The 22,120-nt window shown below is 36.3% G+C and overlaps 1 protein-coding gene across 4 annotated transcripts in view; it reads left to right on the forward strand.

Annotated features, from left to right (window-relative positions):
• VWA8 (von Willebrand factor A domain containing 8) overlaps window positions 1–22,120 on the forward strand; it is a 372,416-nt gene that overhangs the window by 178,289 nt on the left and 172,007 nt on the right. For all 4 annotated transcript variants that reach the window (XM_068526337.1, XM_068526340.1, XM_068526339.1 and 1 more), the window contains exon 21: window positions 2,573–2,649. In XM_068526337.1, coding sequence (XP_068382438.1) covers window positions 2,573–2,649 — 77 coding nt within the window. The remainder of the gene's footprint in view (window positions 1–2,572; window positions 2,650–22,120) is intronic.

Here is a 22,120-nt window from a genome sequence, read left to right on the forward strand (position 1 = left end):
CTATGAGTATGGCTCAGGAGCTGTAGCTATTTTATTTACCGTTGTATCCTACTCAGCTAGTGCAGTACCTATAACATTAGGTGCTAAAACAGTTGATAAATTAGACAAGGGAGATAAGGAAGGGAGGAAGGAGAGAAGAGAAAGAGAAAAGAAGAAAGAAAGAAAGAAAGAAAGGGAGAGAGAAAGAGTGAGAGAGAGTGGGAGGGAGGGAGGAAGGAAAGAGAGAGGGAGGGAGGGAGAGAGAGAGGGAAGGAAAGAAGAAAGAGAAAGAGTGAAAGAAAGAAAGAAAGAAAGAGGGAGGGAGGGAGGGAGGAAGGAAGGAAGGAAAAAAGTTTTTCAAATAGAGACTACAAAGATTCTAGTGACAGTTTGAATGAGATCAGGGAAAAGATAGACAAAAACATTCCGAGATTCATTCATTGAGCAACTGGGTACATGACAATACTGTTATATTGGGGTTAAAAAAAAAGAAGAGTAAGTCTGGGTGGAAGCATAATGAGTTTAGTATGAACATCTGGTGCAGAAGTTCAGTTGACAATTAGGAATGGGGAATCTCATCTCAGCTAGAGCTTAGGAAAGAAGTGTGAGCCATATGTGATGACTGAAGTGAAGGGAGTGGGAGGGAGTGGGTGAGATTCCCAGAGACAGTATATGGAACTAGAAGACGTCTGAGGTTGGAGTTCTGAAGACCCTAACATTCGTTAAAAACAAGACAACTGGCCCCAGATGGAGTCACTTATGCTAAATCCTACGTCACAAAACCCAGACTTAACTAGGTAACAGTTTCAGCCTCTCCCAGAAATGGAATCTTAAACCAGCCAATGAGGAATCACTGGTCAGCACTAGTGAGGTCATTTGCCTGATAGACCCCTGCCTTCCCCTAAAGGAAAGTGACCTTGTCCCAACCTAGTATAACAATTTTGCTAGTATAACTTCCTTGTCCTGCTCCCTTCTGCCTATAAAAGTCTTTCATTTTGTATAGCTCCTCAGAGCTCCTTTCTGTCTGCTAGATGGGATGCTGCCCAATACATGAATCACTGAATAAAGTCAATATGCTCTTTAGGGACTTCCCTGGTGGTGCAGCGGTTAAGAATCCGCCTGCCAGTGCAGGGGACACGGGTTCGAGCCCTGGTCTGGGAAGATCCCACATGCCGCAGAGCAACTGAGCCCGTGCACCACAGCTACTGAGCCCGCAAACCACAACTACTGAGCCTGCACGCCTAGAGCCTGTGCTCCGCAACAAGAGAAACCCCCGCTCGCCACAACTAGAGAAAGCCTGCGCGCAGCAATGAAGACCCAGAGCAGCCAAAAATAAATATATAAATTTATTTTAAAAAATAAGATCTTTAAAATTTACTCAGTCGAATTTTTTTTTTTTTAACACATTTAAAGAAGACACAGTAAAAGAGCTTCTTAGCGGCAGCCTGGGACTTCACGTTGCATTGTCCTACATTTATGGGACTTGTAAGCTCCTAAAACAGTGCTCAGGAGGAGTTTGAAAAGGCATGGCTGACTCTGTAATTTTGGAAGTGGGGAGGGGGCAGGAGCTCCCCATAGTAGTTTTTCATGACTTGTTTCTTTCAAGAAATCCTTTGTATTTCTGACATTACAATGCATTTATGATATATGTTTGTCTCTAGGTTTCTTGAACAGAGCTGATATATTAACACACATTTTACTCACCTGAATTTATTTACGTAAAATTTTATGTTGATTGCAACATGCCATTTAAAGCCCACATAGCTATTTTACCATATATTCGAACGTGAACATTATAAGAAATCAATAAGTGTTATTTATTGCTGGAACATATGTTACAGATCTCAGCTTTTTAAACCACTTTTACTCTTCCCACACAACCCACTTGTTAAAAGATTTACATCCCATTAACAGAGTATTCCACCTCTAAGTGAAAACTTTAAAACGGAGCAGTGGCATGGGAGTGGATTCCATTTTTAACAGTCTGTCCGCTACGAAAGGACAGCAACTCTTGCCATCAGTAAGTGGTAAGGAAATGAGGACATTGCTAGGAAGAGCAGATATAGTTGAGACTTATTAATAAACCCTGGTTATAATTTTAGGTTTCCAAGGTTTTAAAGGACTAAAAAGTTGGATAAAAGGAGAAAAAATTAGTGTTTGATTAAAACAGAAGTACAGTATTATATTTATCTTCATATAACTAAAAACCACACTTCTGAAGAGCTGATTAGAAAAATCGTTGTTTTTACACTTACTTGATTTCCTTTAATGCCATTCTTCGCATCTGAAATAGATAATATTCTGCTCTAATGTTTACACTTCAGTGTAAAATTATAGAACAGAAAAAACAAGTCACAGAAGGCTAAAAATAATTATGAATTTCCTTTTAAATAAGAAATTAGAGCTAGTGTATTTAGAAGTAAAATTTTTTTTGAAAAACCTTTATGTCATAGAAAGTGTGCTGTATACGTTTACTCGTTTGGTTTTCATTAACAATAAGATAAAACAGTAAGTAGGTTTTGGTGAGAGATTCTTCTGGTTTGTTTTACCTCCAGACAAAAGTTACTTTTAATGCTTCTTTGTGTAATTACAGGGCGTAGGAAAAAACAAGATTGTTGATAGATTCCTTCACCTGCTCAACAGACCTCGAGAATATATCCAGCTACACAGGTAAGAGGATAAAACCCACAACCTCTTAAGATCTGGTTTAGTCATTTATTTTGCTCCCAGTACAATTTAAAAATACTTTCTTAAAGGCCCATTTTTAATATACCAGTTTCATTTCTGTTCCTCCTACTGTTATCTCTCCTCTCCTTAAAAGGTAATAAAACCATGCAAAATTTATTTTTAAAGTGACTAATGCTTTATAAACATGAATTAATAGATATTTTGTGGACAAAGAGTGATGAACATTACATTCAGGAAGCAGTTTTCATCAACATAAAGGCTCTTAAATTAGAAGAAAAATATGTAGAGACAAGCGCACTCTCTAACAGGAAGCTAAAATCGCTCACAAGGAGAAACATAAGCTATATGAATCTCAGGTGTGAGATAAGGAAGTCAAAACTATGAAGCAGTAAGTTTTTAGTCTCCTTGCCTTCCTTAAAAACACTTTGTGGATTATTTAATTTTGTGTGGTCAGAATGCTGGTCCAGGGATAGCTTTTAATCAAATAGATTTTCTCAACATGGATTGTTTTTAGCTTTATCAATGAACCTGTTCTGAATATTTTAAAAATAAAATATAAGCAGCAGATCCACCAAAGGGGAGAGAGAAAAAAAAATCAAGGAATATACGAAGTAATAAGCAACTTAAAAGTAGACTGAATTGTTATTGTTTTAATCCCAGGAAATTAACAAAAATATTGTGTAGTGGAAATAACACTGGATTGAGTTACAAGAATTGGTTTCTGGTTTGGATCCTTTCACTAAATAATGATGTGTTCTTGAGAAGAAAATGTGGGGGAAAAGAAGGTAGAGTTAGTGGACTAAAGGAGAAAGAGAAGAGGACCAAAGTGAAGCTGAGAGATGGTCAAAAACTCCTTCTTGGCATTTACCCCTCTGGCTGTGATGGAGTAACTAGTACCAGGTTAGTCCTACCACAGTAAAGAACTGTAAAACTGGACAAGACTCACAAACACTGGGAAAGGAACAACCACTAGGGACTGGTGAGCTGAACAATTACCAGAGGTCCCACATGGTTAAGAGACTTGACTAAACTTACTCCTGGTATTCACAAGATATCCTGTAAAGTTTATGCTTTAAAAGTAGGATCAATCTGTCCCTAGAGTAAAAGCTACTTTATGCCTACCCTTAATAAGTTTGAAAATAACTCTTGAAAAAACAAGGATGTTTGCTATTTAACACTATTTTGTAAGTTTTTCTCATACAAAATGATTTTAAAAGTTAAGGGGATGTATGTTGGGGGGAAATGTTTTGAAAAAAACCAAGCTGATTCAGAAGTGAATTAACTGCTTAGCTGAACAAACTTACCGAGCAGTGAAAGAAGACTACAAAATCCAAACATTTAACAACAGAGCATTCACAATATGAAGCATTCAATAGAATATTACTAGGCATACAAATAAGCAGAAAATAGACCCCAAATGGTCAATAGAAATAGACCCTAGAATGACAGATGATAGAATTAGCAGATAAGGACTGTAAAACAGTTGCCTTAAATATGTTCAAGCATATAAAGGGCATATAAAGGGGGAATGAACATAATGAGGGAATAATTAGGAATTCTCAGTACAGAAATAGCAACCTTAAAAAAGCAGTCTCACATATGGGCAATTAGAGTTTCAAAAAAAAAGGACGAAGAATGAGGCAGAGTAATACTTAAAGATGTAATGGTGAAAAAATTTCCAAATTTGATGAAAAGCATGAAGTCACCAATCCAGGAAGCTCAATGAACCTCTAACAGGATAAGCAGGAAACCACAATAAAGTACATTATAATCAAATTGTTGAAAGTTGAAAAAGGAAACCTTTAAAGCTGCCAGTGGAAAAAAAGACATATTACATATAGGAGGAAAATCATAAAAATGACTACTGACTTGTCATGAGAAATAAATACCACAATTCAGTGAAATAGTTGTTTTTAAAGAGCCAAAAGAAGAAAAAAAAAGTCAGTATACAATAGTATATCTGGCAAAACATTCTTTAGAAATGCAGACATTCTTGGATGAACAAAAATAGAGTATTTTTTACCAGCAAACCTGCATAATATAAGAAAATTACAGTTCAGTATTTTCCATGAGCATAGATACAAAAATCCTTAACAAGTATTAAATCAAATTCAACAATATATAAAGAGGATAATACATCATAACCAAGTAGGTTTTATCCCAGGAATATAAAGTTGGTTTAACATTTGAAATCAAATAATTTAATTCACTCTATTTACAGCATAAAGGAAAAGCCATATGATCATTTCAGTCATTGCCAAAAAACAAACAAACAAACAAACAAAAACACTTGGTGAGATGCAGTGCTCATTCATGATAAAATGTTACAGCAAATTACAAATAGCAGGAAACTCCCTCAACCTGTTAAGAGGCATCTTTGGAAAACCTATAACTAACTTATATTTAATGGTAAAAAGAAACAACAACTAAATACTTTCCTCCTATGATTGGGGAAAAGGCAAAGATATTCACTTTTCATCATTATGCTAGAGGTCCTAGCCAGTGCAGAAAGGCAAGAAAAAGTAATAAATGGCACATATGTTTAAATAGAAGAAGTAAAATTGTCTAGAGACAACATGATTGTGTATATTAAAAACCCTAAGAAATCAAAAAAAAAAGAAAAAAACTATCAGAACTAAAAAGTAAATTGAACTAGGTCACAGGATACAAGGTCAACGTACAGAATCAATTGTATTCCTATATAATTGCAATGGACAATGGGAAAATTAAAATATTTAGATACCTTTTATAATAGCATAAAAACATGAAATACTTAGAAATAAATCTAACAAAATTTGTACAAATTTTAGTTTACTAATTTTAATAGGGCATGGCTAGGTCATCTCAACTCCTAAACTTCTATGGCTCACCTAATACATAGCTTCAGAAAATTTCTAGCCTATTCCCATATCGTCTCACAGTTCTTCTTTATATGAATTATGCCTTATGTAAACCTAGGAATTTCAACTTACCTTTTTTTTTTTTTAAGAATTTACTATGTCAAAATTACAGGACTAGGTGTTTTAGGAGATATGGAAAGAATTAAGAAACATAATCTCTATCTTGAAGGAGCTGTAATACTGTTCTTGTTTGTGATTATTTCAGTCTTTCATGTTCCACTTAATCTAAAAAATTAACTCCTTTTTTTCCTCACCTTTAAGCCTTTCCACCAGTTTTTTTTCCTACATGAACAAAGTTTGGGGGAAATAATGAAAGAATCAAAATGTTTGCTAGTTTCACCTGAATAACTTATTTGTAACATATCACAGTTCCAGTTTTTGAGCCACAAGGCACACGGCAAGGCCCATATTTTATGTTTTAAGGATGATACAGTGAGCATTGCAGTTATTCATTCTTATTTGTGCTGTTTTATCTCTTTCATTTTGGTTTCATTGTGTTTAGTCTGTACTGTTTAGTGGTGCCCTTAAAAATACGTAATTACTTGGAAGTTTTAATGAAGTATATACTGATGCCACTTAATTGTATAAATTAGAGCCAAGACAAATGAATTTAAATTTTATATTTTAAAATAATCAAGCAGAAAACCAACTTTTCTCTTAAGGATGACTTCAGAGGTTGAAATCAGCTCTCAAATTTATGCTCAGAAATACGGAAGTCACTTTATATGAGGGTCCCTTTGTATGGTGAGGCAGTTTTTAGATTTCTGTATATTGGACATTAAAATATTTTTAAAGAAAGATACATTAGGCTGAGCTAGCTCAATTAATTCTGATTGCGGATTATGAAGGTTAGTTAATACAATCAGCAAGAAAGGAAGCAAAGAAATGTAACATGTACTTAGTAATTATTCTTGGGTCTATGTCACCATCACATTCATTGTAAACAGGCCTTTTGCTTATAATTCATTATCTTTAATAGTTATAAGAAGTTTTAATAAATCTTATTTTTCTAGGAATTATTCCTTGTCTTCTAATTATTGGCATAAAGTTGTTTATAATACCACTTTATGATATTTCAATGTCCTTAGGCCCAGTAATGGTATTATCATTTTTATTCCTGGTATTGGTTATTTGCCTTCTCTCTTTTATTCATGATCAGTTTTGCCAGGAGTTATCGGTATTATTGGTCTGTTCAAGCAACCAGCTTTTGGCACTGTTGAATGTCTCTTTTGTATGTTTCTTTTCTATTTCAATAATTTCTGATTTTATCTTTATTATACCCTTTTATTTTCTTTGGATTTAAAGTGCTGTTTATTTTTAAACTTTTTTATGTGAATGATTAATTGATTTTCAACCTTTATATGTGTTTGAGGCTGTCTATATTTGAATCTCTTTTTGAGTCTTGGTTTTCTCATCTCTGAGTAATAGACGTTGACAAGGTCATTTTTAATATCTCTTTGGTCTTTATTCTAATATCTTTGAATAGGCAAGAAGAAGACAGTATTCAATGTGCTTTAGAAAATTTAGAAGATTAGAGATACAGTCATCCCTCATTATTTGTAGGGGATTGGTTCTAGGACCCCCCATGGATGCTAAAATCCACAGATGCTCAAGTCTCTTATATAAAATGGTGCAGTATTTGCATATAACCTGTGCACATCCCCCCATATACTTTAAATCATCACTATATTACTTATAATACCTAATACAATGTAAATGTTATATAAATAGTTGTAAATACACTGTAAATGTAGTGTGAATAGTTGCCACATGACAAATTCTAGTTTTGCTTTTTGGAACTTCTGGAATTTTTTGTTGTCCCAAATATTTTCAATTTGAGATTGATTGAATCCATGCTGCAGAAACTGTGAATACAAAGGGCCAACTGTACTATGCTTTACTTTCTACCTAGAATGTCTCTTATACCAATCTTTTGTTGAAAAGTAGCAAATAATTCATAAATAGTAAAGAATTACCTGCTGATTATATCCCATGGTAATTCTGATATTGGCTACATAAATATATTTTCTATGAAAAAACTTTCTAAATTCAAAATGTAATAAAATTTTCAAAGTTACAGATGTTTATTATTTTTCCTTATAGCACTCATTGCTATATCATTGATTGATGATAGTATTACAAATAAAATATCTACTCATTTAGATACTGGGGTACCTCTATTTGTCAGTATTTGATATTTAATTTGTTATGTAAAGTTGGAAGTAAAAAAAATCTCCATTTCTGTTTAAAATACATATTATTAAAGGATTTTCATTAAATAGACTGACATTCCCACCAATTTCAATGTGGACAGTTTTTTTCTTTATTATGTACAACTTTATGACTATATTTGTCATAAAATTAAAGCTCATGAAATTGCCTTAAGAGAAACATATGTTTTAAAAGATCTAAAAATAGCAGTCAAAAAAAATGTTCGGAACTTCTCTGATCTATGGGTGACCTATTTAATGTCGTTAACTCTGTCAATTTTAGATTCCTTTTAATGGATTTGCAATGTTACCATCTAAGAAATCAGTCACACTCAATTTAGTTTATGGATGCATTCCAACAAAATTAGTTATGCGCCATTCAAAACGTAATCTTGATAAGTAAAACCATCACCAAACATACATGAAGAAAACATACAACCAACGTACTTTTGAGTATGGCCATCTTATGTTTTAATGATCAGATCTCATAAAATGAGCAAGCTAGGCAATTCATGTTTTTAGTTAAAATCAAGATGTTGTCCTAAGAGTATGATTTAGATAATTTAAAAGATTAATGAGTATAATGACTTTTATGGTATATATTTCAAGCAGAGGAGACTACATGGCTCACATTTGTGAAGTGTATTTATTTACTTCTTTTCCCCCAATATTATGTTAATTTGACATTAAAGAGGACACTTGATATGTCAACTTCTGTAGCTATATTTCCTCCTTGGATAAAAGTATACTTCTGTATCAAAATCAGAATTATCTTAGTTTTGAAATTCTTATGTTACCATATTTTTTTTCAACTGCTACCCTTCATATAAGAAGACGATGGCACAGGTCCAATCATTAGCATGACCCATATGCTTGTTTATTTTTCTAATACTGGTGCCCATTGTAAATATAGAGTTTTCAGGTCCCCCAGCAAAGTCCCAACTTTCTCTTCAGTGAGATTTTCCCAATGTATGCTCAACTTATTCCAGACTGAACCATTCTCTGTCCTACTCACAAGTATTGAACTTGTATGCATACCTGTCTTTATTCTTCCCTCTAAAATATACTCTGTTTCTCCCTGAATACTTCAAGATTTGGTCCACTGTTACTTCTGCATGGAACTTTTCTGATTTGTCATTCTGGGTGTCTATTTGTTCCCTCCTCTGAAACGCCACAGGACTGAATTTGTACCACTGTGATAGAAAGAACATGGATTTTAAAAGATAAAATTATGTCTCTACCATTAACTTTTTTTTATTATTATTAAAAACTTTAATAATTTTTAAAAATTTAATCATTTAGATTTTTTTAAACATCTTTATTGGAGTGTAATTGCTTTACAATGGTGTGTTAGTTTCTGCTTTATAACAAAGTGAATCAGCTATACATATACGTATATCCCCTTATCTCCTCCCTCTTGCGTCTCCCTCCCACCCTCCCTATCCCATGCCTCTAGGTGGACACAAAGCACCGAGCTGATCCCCCTGTGCTATGCGGCTGCTTCCCACTAGCTATCTATTTTACATTTGGTAGTGTATATATGTCCATGCCACTCTCTCATTTCGTCCCAGCTTACCCTTCCCCCTCCCCGTGTCCTCAAGTCCATTCTCTACATCTGCGTCTTTATTCCTGTCCTGCTCCTAGGTTCTACCATTAACTTTTATGTGGCCTTGAACTCCTTGAGTCCTAATTTCTTTACCTACCAAACTGAAATAATAATACCCTTCAAGATGGTTGTGAAAATTAGGTGAAAATATTTGCCAAGGACCAACCACAATGTCTGGCACATTTTAGGTCCCTAAATACTCAGGCTAACTCATAAGTATTAGTTTCTTGCCACATACCCCACTTCCTCTCACTCTGATTTGCATTATAATTTCTATATCTTATGTCCTTCCCCCCTCCCCCAGTCATGGCTCTCCAACTAAATAAGGAATTTTTTGAAGGCAGGAGTCAGGTTTATTCATTATATATTAATTCATTTCACCTAATTTGTATTTATTAGATTCCTGTTGTTTGCCCATAGCTGTTTGGGGGCACGGATGATGTACAGTCATTCCTAGTATCTGTAGGGGATTGATTCCAGGACCCCCAAGAATACCCAAATCCAAGGATGCTCAGGTCCCTTATATAAAATGGCATAGTATTTGCATATAACCTACACATGTCCTCCCATATGCTTTAAATCATCTCTAGATTACTTATAATACCTAATACAATGTAAATGCTATATAAATAGTTATAAATGCTATATAAATAGTGGCCGGCTCACAGCAAATTCAAGTTTTGCTTTCTGGAACTTTGAGATTTTTTTTTTTCAAATGTTTTCAATCCACATTTGGTTGAGTCCTTAGATGCAGAACCTGTGGGTGTGGAGGGCTGACTGTATAGATGATGATATTGATTTTGACTAGATGTGCTTGCTTGCTTGTCAGTGGGTGAGAATACATCAACATTTATAATACAGTATTGCATATAAGCCAAGAAAGAAACATGTGCAGGTTCTGTGGGACCCTTGAAGAGAGGTACGCACCCCTCTGAGTGTATGCATGTGATTTGGTGGAAGGGGTCTGGAGAAGATGGCACTCACACTGAGTCTTTAGGGATACGTAGGAGTTTTCTAAGTGCAGAACACAGAACAAGGCATTGTAGTTATTGAAAACAAGCTGTCTAAAAGTAGGAAGTGAAGGCAGCTTGGGTAGCATGGAATGTATGTGGGTAGATGCAAGAGTTGATGCCAGGAGGAAGATGTGGACCTTGTGGGGACTTCATGGGCCTTGCTGAGGTTGGATTTTATCCTGAATGCAATGTGATGGCATTAAAGCAAGATCATTAGGACCATAGTCTGTGGGTAGATCAGAGTCAGATGAGACTTGAATCACAGAGAACACTAGGAGGTGATTGCAGTAATCCAGATAAAATTGTTGGAGCCAAACAAACATACTGGCAATGAAAACGGGAAGAAGGGAAGTGGTGAAGTGGGTTTAACTGGCTAATTTTAGGTTGATAACTATATGGAGGCTGAGGAGAAAAAAGAAGGGTGGACAAGGGGAGGACTACTGCATTGCATTGTAGATGGTTATTGTTAAAACCCTTGTTTTTCCCCTTTCATATTTTTGTATACTTTTTCTTTATGAGATCAAATGAGATAAAATGAAGTGTAAAACTGTAGCACTGACCTTCTCCATATCAAATATCCTGGAGTGAATGATGACATGCTTTAAAAAGCACAGCATAATTCAGCATACAAGGCTTTCCTCAGTCTGAAGAAAACTGAATGTGACAGTATAAATTTTGAAATTCACGAAGTCCCAAAGGGCAAATAGATGTATCGGTAAGAAATAGAAAAACTAAAAGCTTTTTTGAAGTCTCATGGAAAAAATTATTATTGAGCCATCAAGACATTCTGATAAGAGCAATAGAGAACTGGAGATGTGTCTGATGTCATAGACTGCTGGGATACTCCTTCTGTCTCATCTTCCCCATTATGAACTTGGAAAGGCTATTTTAGAAACATTTTTATCAGCAGTTAGACAGTAGTTTTCCCACTAAGAATGCCTTCTACTGCCTTTTCTTACAGAATGCATTATGCCACTACCTCTAACTTTTCCATGTAGATCTTTAGGTTTATAATAATTTTTGACTCCATATCCATTTAAATTTCTGTACTATTTTTACTTTTTCATTTAACAAACGTGTAACTAGCAGCTACTCTGTGCTAGGCACTGTTCTACACTGTTTTCAAATTGTAACTCGTTTTTGCACACAACTCTGAGTTCAGTACTGTTACCATCCCAGTTTTGCAGATGAGGACAGAGGCACAGAGGTTAAAAACCTTGTCTGAGGTCACATAGCTGGCTTCATACAGTCTGGCTTCAGCCTTATGCTCTAACCACTGCACTGTGCTGCTTCTTGACTTTGTCATGCTGATCAAATAGTATTTTAGTGTTAGTAGCACTTTAGTAAGTACCTCACTAAAGTACTAGCCATGTGTTAAGATTGTTGGTCAAGCAATTCTTAGATTTAATACTTCAATCTACATATAATAGCTTGATTTTTTTAAATTCTAGCTTCATATTTCTAATCCTTGCCCAGCTTGATCCCAAAGTCTTTCCTTTGGCCAGTTATTCCATATTTTCCCTTTTGTTTCCAATAATAATATCCTTATTAAATTTCATTTTCTGTTTTCTTGACTACTTCTCCAGATTATTGAACTTCTTTTGTGTCTTAACGCACCTCTCCTGAGGTGTATCATCAGTGTACTTAACAGCTCCGTTTTCTGTTCTGTCACCCAGGTGATTCATAAAATTGTAAACCAAATCAATGCCTGTGATCTTTTATATGATGTTCTTCCCAGGCTGACACTGCTTCAGTTCTCGGTGCACTCACCAAATGGTTGTTGTAGGTTATAGAGGTGGGTGAGTCAGAGCTGCAGACAGACCCTGAAACTGGAGATCCCAGCCAGCAGGCTGCTCTAGACTGTCTTGGAAGAGAAGACTGGAAACAAGCAGGATTCTATGGGATTCTTTTTTATTTTTATTTCCTAAATCACAAGCTAAATAAGCTTGAGAACCACTGATACAGTGTGTGTTTTTTCTTAGTTTTGTTATATCCTTTGCCACTAGAGGATAGCTACATTCTTTTCAAGTGTTACATACTTTTTTAGTTTGAGAAAAATTTCAAAAATCAAAAAAATGTAAATAAAAACATGTAGCACATACCCAAATTTATCGCTCATGTTTAACAACTGTTAACATTTTTCTCAAATTTGATTCTACTCTTCTTTTTGCAGAAAGGAAACGCTAATTATAGCTAAAGTCCCCTTTACCACCACCTCCAATCTCATCTCCCCTTCTTCAAGTCAATCACTATTCTCAATTTAGTTTATAACCTTCCAGTCATTTGTATGCATGTTTTTTTAATTTGTAAAGCAAATTTTTGTTAGGAAAATAGTTATTTCACACTGACTTCCACTGTAAAATCATTGATGCTCTGATGGCAGGGGTGGGGGGGGGGACTTTTTTAAAACCTTTAGTCCTTAGTTGTAATAAAACATAAACTCAATCTTACAATTGTTTCAATATCAGATTATCTTAACATGCTTAACATCGCGCTCCAACCACTTGAACCTGCTCTCCTCTCTGGAGAGCTTCACCTTCAGGTTTCTTTCAGCAGCATCCTTAGTTAAGCTGATAGAGTGAAGAAGTATCTTGGGCCAGTGTCATATACTTCCCAACCACCTTTTAATTCATTAAGATATAAAATGTTTTTTTGTTGAGCTTTATAAAGTGCCAATTCTTATAAGTGAGACAGATATTGCTGTAGCCAGACTCTTCAGATGACAGCAACAGTGACAACATGAGCTGAAGGAGATGGGGTGAGGTGCTTAAATTAAGCAGGTAGATTTGTGTCCTAATGCGATCACTTAGTTCACAACACCGTTATCTATTTCTCTTAATGGATATATATCTGTAATGTTTTGTGCAAGAATTAAGAGCACTGCTGGAAAATCTTAAGAATTTTTTCTTTATTTCATTTGACTTTATTCCTTTATGCATCCAAATAGTCAACAGATATCTAGGTTGGGTACTCTAGAAGCAGAGCCAGAGATGGAAATGTCTGTATAAGTGATTTTAGAGGGAGAGCTTTTAGGTGAGACTTTCTGGGAAGTGAAGGAATCAGGATAAGACTGTGGAAGAGAAGTGGTTTTATTTATTTTTTAGTTTTTTAGTTTTGGCTGCCCCATGCAGGTTGTGGGATCTTAGTTCCCTGACCAGGGATCGAACCCTGGCCCCTGTCAGTGAGAGCACGGAGTCCTAACCACTGGACCGCCAAGGAACTCCCAAGAAGTGGTTTTAGGTGAAGTCTGGCCTCAGCCTCCTCACAGGGAGCTCTGAGGCACGAATGGCACTACTCAGTTATCCCACCTGGAAGCAAGAGAGACAGGCTTCTTTGCCCCCACGTCAGCGAAGCATTAGTCAGGAGAGGAATCAGGGAGAACCTCTAACTTCCCAGGCATTTCTGGACAAGGTACTCCCCAGTACCAGATGGAGGGCAATTCTTTGGAGAGGGGTGCAGCTGTGAGCTTTTAGAAGTCAATGCTACAGTAGCTGTGGGATGGGTGCCTTTGGTAGCAGAGGAGATCTGGGTAGGACACCAACAGCATATACTACCAGACGCCAACAATATACCCTACCAGAAAACTCAGCCTCCCATTGAGCACAGCCCCTAGCACTGTTCTAGGCCTTGAGAAATGCAGTGATGAACAAGATAGACAAGGTCATTGCTGCCATGAAGCTTTCCTTCTAGTGGTAAAAAGGAGACATGCAATGAACAAATAATTCAGTAAACTGGAAAATATCAATGCTATAATGGAAATGATATAAAAAGTTTTATAGGGTAATGTGATAAGGAGTAAATGGATAAGTTTGGCAGCAGTTACTATCTTCATAATTGTGCTGGGATTTACAGCAAGACATGCTAGCATTTTAGCAGCTTTGTCTGTTCTGGAGATTCAGTGGTTGAATTGACCCTATGTAAGATGGATCCATAAAAGATTACAGATTATAGGAACTAGAGACTTGTGAGAACTTGGACTAGTGATAGTTTGAAATAGGATTCCAGCCAACAGCTGAAGTTACCAGGCCTAGCTAGGGTCTGACCCAGGGGGAATAGGGTTTTCAGGACTAGGGTTACTAAGGATACTGGTACTAGTATCAGTAAATCCCCAAATAGGAGATTTTTAACCTCTCTGAGCAAAACCAATGAGTCATGTATCTCATTCCCTGGTTAGAATAGGAAATCAGGAACTGAGCAGGGCTGAGCCTGCAGCTGAGTGAAACTGAATAAAGTAGGGATAGCACTATAAGCTCAGCAATCTACTAACAAAGGTGTCTTTCATGTTATACACACCACATTCTGAATGTGATTTTTTTTACCAACTCTTAGTGGTAGTGGTATAAGTTGTGTATAATTGAATATCATTTTCCACCAAGGATTTAAATTCTGCTGCTGCATTATTTGAACACTTTTACTAATACATATTTACTGGTTTCTGCTGGCAGCTGATCAGATGACAGTAGTGCTACATAGTCAGCAGTGTTCATTTGTTTTAAGACGTGGTTTTTAGGAATGCATTGCATCAAAAAGTATAAACCATTCATTATAAAACTGGGCTAAAATAAAACAGAAGCCTCAAATTTTTAAAAGAAAAGCATGAGTTTTGAGCCCAAATTTCATCATAGGATTGTTGGAGGTATTAAATGACATATGTCACATGTGTCTAGGACAGTGCCTGGTGTGTGGTAGGTACCCAGTTAAAATTAAATCTCTTCTCTATGAGTCTGTAATGTCCATATAACTTCTGCCCCTTCCTCTCTTCTTAGCTTTGAATCTGCAGTTTTCTTTTTAAAATATCCACATTGGTATCTCTGGAGCATTTCAAATCCAAAATGTCCATCTCTTCATACCAAATTTTCCTTTATAAATGTCCTCCAGCCCCTTTTCTATACCTCATTCATGGTGGGTATCAGTAAAGCAGTGTTGATTATATGATTCGTAAAGGAAAGAATGGATGTTTCCTCTCTGAGCTTATGGAATCCTGTATCCAGTCACCTGGTCTGTAATCGGTATCCCTTTTTCCTTTCCCTGTCCTTTATCTTGACAGCCAGTTATTACAAAATCATGTCTACATTTTTCTAGGTCTCCCAAATATTTTCCTCTTTTCCTTTCCTACAGTCACTGGCCATACCTAGACTATTACAATAGTTTCTTCTCCTTCACCTAGAATTGTGACCAAGTCCTTTCAATTCCATCCTCTGGGCCATAGATCCATTCCTCATTTTCTCTTGCCTGGACTTTTACAGTAGCCTCCTGGTTAAAAACTCAGCCTTCACTCTGTCTTTCCCAAGCCTCGTACTGTTCCATCAATAAAGTTGATCACTTATTCTCCTGCTCAGAACCCTTCAATGACTCCCATTGCCAACAATATCAAGTCCATAGTCCTTAATCTGAGCCCCATCTGTTTCATTAGTCTTACTTCCAACCTTTCTCTCCCACATACTTAGGCTTAATCCATACGAACAGCTTGTGGTTCCCAAGAATCACATGCATATTCACGACTCCCTCACTTGCCACTTGCAGCTTTGATAGCCTGGAATGCCCTTCTCTATCAAGTCTGTCTGGAAAATTCTTACTTTTTCTTCAAAATGCAAATCAAAGTCTTTTCTTCAAGGAAAATTTCTTAGACCCTTCCTTCTCCTTTTCCTTCACAAGCAGATATTTCCTTTCTTTGTGACAACATTAGTGCAAAGCGCTTCTTAAAGTGGGGAGCACATACCAAGAAGTTCAAGACCATCCACTGGAACATGGGAAGACATTAGAATTTATATTTACTTTGCTCTTAAAAATATGAAATAAGCATTACCAATATTTAGTATACTGACTGACACTGGCACCGTCATTTGTTCAGTTTGTCACATATGGGAAATGGGACGTATCCAGAGAGAATTGTGGGAGTTTGTATTATGAGAAGATGACAGTGGTGCTCTCAGGTATTCATTTGATTGCACAACATGACCACACATAACAGTTTACTGTGCCCAATTTAGCAGATTTGTGGTTTATGTTACCCAGTGTTAACTAAGCCAGCCCTCATATAATGCATAGTGGTTTAAAAGAAACAACCCTGGGTTGAAAATATCGTTAATAATGTAAACATAAACCAATGACATGGAATCAGCAGAAAATTATGTAAGTATAACTATTGATGGAACATCTGATTTGATTGGATAGAGACAAGACTCTTGAATAAGGTTACAGAGGACATCACACATGAAATGTATTCACTCCATGATGATTCAAAACAAAACACTGCTACAACGATTGAAAGCAGACTTGCACACAGTGCTACAGAATGTCACCAGTTAGATATGTCACATAAAAACAAGAGCTTTAAAGCAAAGCCAGAACTATTGCAATATTTTGGAATAAGGTAGGAACTGACCGTGAAAATCTTTTATACTACACAGTCTCACTTATAATCTCATTGTAAAGTATTTAAAAGATCTGTCAAACCTACCCATTTGTCTTTTACAAAGTCAAGAGTTCACAATTTGTTGATCTGTCTGTGTGTTAATAGCTGTTAGAGAGATGCTACGTAACAGATACTTTAAAAATTTAAAAAAAAAACATTTAATTTGACCCTTCAAGCTACAGGTCATGTTTTAGCAGTAAAGTAGAAAATAACTCCTTAAAAAAAAACTTCTCTGGAGAGAGTGTTTTTAAATCAGATGTTTATAACTGTTTCAGTTAGTTTTTTTGTGGCTGAAAATAATGTATGTCGCTCTGTGATATTGTGATATAATAATTATATGTTTGGTCTTCATTCCCTTTCCCGGCACAAGAGCTTCTAAAACACTTGTAATTTCCTGCATGATAAGGGTATCTTTTGTTAAAATATTTGGTCTTCGTCTCCAGTTCTAAGACCCTTGGAATCTCCAGAGTGATAAGAGAGTCTCATAAGATGTCTCTAGGGTCTCTAGAGAATTGTTGGGTGTGGAAAACCCACACATTTGGTGTCAGAAGTAGAAATAGATCGTAGTACTCCTAAAATGTCTCATGTCTGCACACTAAAACAATTTAAAATACAATTTCCTACAAATGAAGAGTTTCAGTGAGTTTTGAACCTATTCGTTCAAAATATATATAAAATGTGACGCTGTCTGATTAGTTTGCAAAAACACTGACATCAGGAAAGATGGAAATTCCCAAGCCTAACTGTAACGAAAACCTTTGTATATTTTGATAGATGAGATTGAAAAATGCATGTTGAGCTACAGGGACTGCAGTCAATATTGCACTTCTGTTTGGAGCTACGTGTCTTCATGAGCTCTTTTTCAGCTATAATAAGTATTGAAATAAACTCAATTTAGGACTGGACCTTTAAATCACACAAGTAATAAAATGTATTAATCACATTATTCTTTCTAAAATATCCTTCTTTAATTTTTACTGAGAACAAAAAGGGGTTTTTTTGTATTATTAACAAATAAAATTTTAAAGTGTTTTTAAGGTATTGTTTTTCATCTTTAGCTCAGTTGTTGTTTCTATTTTGGTATACTTTAGAAGGTATCTTCTTAAAACAAAAACATTTTATTAATGGTACATTTAGAGCCACTGACCTAGAGTAGGCTCTGCTATTATGCACGTCATTCTTTATCACAGTCATGTGTTTCCACCTCTGTCTTCCCTGCTAGACAGTGTTCTCTCACTAAGGGCAGGGGCATTTCTTTGAACTGCCTCCTCCAGCATGATTTCTGGAATATGGTAGATGTTTGATAAGATTTGTTAAGCAAATGAATAAATGCAATGTCTGTTCCTTCCCATCCATCTTTGAGACATCCATTTAGAGAGTCCTCTAAATGGATAGATGGTTGGTCCTCAATTCCCATGAGATGAAAGTCAGACTCTAACACATGATATTTAAGAAGAGTGTGCATTCCGACTCACCCTACCTATCCAGCTCTACTTCCCTCCATGCTGCTATGTTCTAGACATGCTCAGTGCTTCCCCAAACTACTCTTGTATCTCCAAACTTCGACATGTTTTTCTGTTCCTCTACCTGGAAGCACCTTCCACCCATCTCTGCCAGTTAAAATCAAATTTAATCATCAAGATCCTGTTTTCTTCAGTCAGAATTAATCGCCTTCTCCTCTGTGTCCCCATTGAACTTTGTTTTAATTTCTATTATAGCCCTTATCACATTCTGATGTAAGTTATTTTTTATTTTTATTTTATATTTATTTATTTATTTTGGCCGTGCCGGGTGGCATGCAGGATCTTAGTTCCGTGACCAGGGATCGAACCCATGCTCCCTGCATCGGGAGCGTGGAGTCTGATGTGAGTTATATTTATCTTATATGTCTCTTGTCATGTGAGCTTCTTGAGAGCAGGAGCTCTGAATTATTCATTTTATAACCCTTCATGCCTAATAATCTGCTTTACAAATTGGTAATACATAATATAATTTGAATACACTCACGGGTTTATTCATTCTTTATGCAAACATTTCTTACATGCATAGAAGGTACAAGGCATGATGACAGGCTCTAGGTATATTAAAAAATATATATATATATGATATCCTCTTATCTATAGATGGTATGCCTAGTGAGGGGACAGTCATATAAATGTTACCGAGCAAGGGCTCTCTGCCCAATGCACATAGAAGCCAATACCAGGGCTCAAATCTGTCTCCCCAGTCTGGGGTTCAGTCAAACCTTCATGAGTTAGGTGAGGAGGGTTGGTATGCAGAAGCGCTGGCAGGGCAGGTTTTGATTGGAGGCTTTGGAAAGTGGCCGTTTGTGGTAAGGTGTGTTAAAGGGGGCTTCAGCACTGGGACTTCCTGGACAGTGGATCCTTCGCCTCTGAAAGGGATCCCGTGTTCAGGTTCTGGTCATGTCCTGGTCCTTTGGTTCCATGGCCGGGGGAGGGAGTGGGTAGGACTTTTGGTTCTAGGTGTTACTTGAGGACAAAATTTTCTCCTCTGTGCATGCTTGGCCTGCATGACTTGCAGTTTTGTTCTGCTGTCTTTGAAAAGTAATTCAGTAACTTGTTAGAAACAGGATAGGTCCAGTTTGGGCTGGTTCTGTGGTTACATGAACAACTAAAATGTTTCATGAGTGTAAAATGCTTTCTACGGGACAGTAGTTCAGCTGGGAGTATAGAAGTGAGAAATACTTAATGCTTCAAAGAGGAGGCAGTATTTGAGTTGAGCCTTTAAGGAACGGGCCTTAACAGTTTGTCAGGCAAAGTGGGGAGAAGGGAAGAAAAAACTTCCCAGGAAAAGTGCACACAATTGGGCACAGTGCTTAAGGAATTACCAGCAACTCAGGGCAGCCTAGGGTACGTGACTGGAGTAGCTGACCGGAATGCACCCGTTTCAACACATTGTTGAACACCTAGTAGATGCTGCTCACTTTTCTAGCATGAGTGACTGCATCAGGAACAAGAGAGCTAAAACCCCCAGGCTTCATATTTATATTCTAGTTGCTAGTGAGAGAGAACAAGATAATTAAAATATGTAGTCTGTCAGATGGTAAGTGCCATGGGGAAAATAAAGCAGGGAAGGGGGGCAGAGTGAGGTATATAATTTTCATAGGTTGACCAGGGAAGACCTCCCTGAGAAGTTGACTTTTGAGTAGCCCTGATGGATAGTAGCTTATTTCCAGCCTTTTGCTCCTATAAACATGCCTTTTGTATTTTAAGTTTTATCTGTGTATTAAGTACTGTTTTTCAGGTTTTCGAGATCCTCTGACTAACCTTGAATAAATAGCAATAATACCTAAACTCAAGTGAGAGAACAGGACAAATGGACCACACCTTCATATTCATCCTGAAAGAGTAGAAGAGATTTGCCCAGGAGACGGGAGAACTTTTCAAGTCCCAAGGTGACCTAAGCTGCTGATATCTTGAAAAGGTGCAGTAGTTGAAATGCGCACCAGCACCAGTCAGAAAATGCTGCACGTAATGCCTCTTCAGCCTCACGTGGGAGGTTCTCCACAGTGATTATCCTGACACAGTTCGTAAAGCAGTGAAAAAAACAATTGCCATTTTATACCCGCTCATTTATTTAATTTGGGGTTCAAGAAGTGTGCTAGATACCGGAAGAGAAAAAGTGGCCAGAGGCTGAACTGGCTGTGCAGTGTCAGCTGTCTTCCACTCACCCCGGTGTCCTAGACAGGAGCTCTGTTGCTGTCTTCCTAATGATGTCTTAAACGCATTTGTATTGGAACAGCTAGGTATGTTATGGAGTGGCATTCAAAATCTCCATCAAATTTTAAGGAAAAAACGTGAGATGGCGAAGAAACGTGCTAGAGGACTGCTCTGTCCTCTGCCCTCTGATTCGTCAGAGGTATTTGTTCCTTCTGTCCTCTGCCCTCTGATTCGTCAGAGGTATTTGTTCCTTCTCCTCTGCCATTAAAAATGACACTGGAAAATAGGCTGGGGTTGAAATGAACTCTTTAACTTTCGTTGCTAAAAGCAATATATATTATTTTTCTTATGATTCAGTAGTGTCTTCCTTTAAGAACACCTATCATAAAAACTTAGTAAAATAGGTATATTACAGAAAACTTAAACATAGATTTTCTTTAACTTAAGAGTTCTCCAAATAGAATGCTTATTTACATACTGTTTTCTATTTGACTCAAGTGGTTCAAGTGTGATAAATAAACCAGAGCATTGGGAATTGTTTCAAGTTGATGAACAACCAGAAATTAGGATAAAATAATTCATGGATTATAGTATACCAAATACTATTATGATAATACAAAATGCAACTTACATAGTAAATTTTAAGCTGTAAGTATCGCACGAGAGGTGTATTTTGGGTTATTAACCAAAAGAGGCATGCCTGACCAGTTTCATGGAGAGCTGGTGGACTTGAGTCTTCTCTGACTTAAATAGCCGAAGGCTATTTTATCATTTGTCTCAGTGATCAAAAATATTTATTTTAACGTTATTTTGAATTGCCTGTGGTAAAATATCTTTTGATATTTAATTTCATGCAAGATCCAGTTTCTGCTGTGTCAAAGGTGGCACATTATTAGTATGGTAAGATAAGTTTACTTAAATATATTATGAATTTAAGCTCAGCAAAGGAAGGAATGTTTACTTTCACAAATACTTATCCATCTTATCTAAAGCAGTGCCCATTAATAGATGTTCAATAAATATTTATTGAATGTATAATTATGGTATATCCTGATATGAAATGTATTCACTTAATTTTTGACTCTATCAAACTTTTATGTTGTTACCCAATTAACGAGGCGTTTAAAAATATAAATTACTAGATACTGTATTTTCTGATAAAGATTTATCCAGTGGATACAATATTTACCCGCCTCACACTCTGTTTTCATCTGTGTGTGCATCTTTGTACACTCATTTAGTTTTGTACTTTAATCTTCATTTCATTTTATTCCTTTTCAAAAACTGATTAGAAAATGCCTTGTTTAATGTCAGAGGAAAAGTTAAATAAGAGGCCTGCATACTGTTTTTCTTTTTTTGTCTGGTAAAGGGGAAATGAAGTTCCTACAAAGAAATTAGGTCATTTTGAGTCCCTAAAATTTACCAAGCCAGAAAGCTAGTTTTCAGAGTAAAGACAAAAGATCCTATGTTTAATTTTCTATCTTAGTATATTTATTTTTAAAGACTAGACAACTTATAAAATGTTCAGATTTTGTTAAAGTATTTGATTATCAACATGGCTTTGGATATTGGAGGAATTTCTTTTTAAATAAGTGTTACTATATTGCTAGGAGATGTGGTAAGGAGTGT

Source organism: Eschrichtius robustus, chromosome 18 (assembly GCF_028021215.1).
Source record: "Eschrichtius robustus isolate mEscRob2 chromosome 18, mEscRob2.pri, whole genome shotgun sequence".
Lineage (NCBI taxonomy): Eukaryota > Metazoa > Chordata > Mammalia > Artiodactyla > Eschrichtiidae > Eschrichtius > Eschrichtius robustus.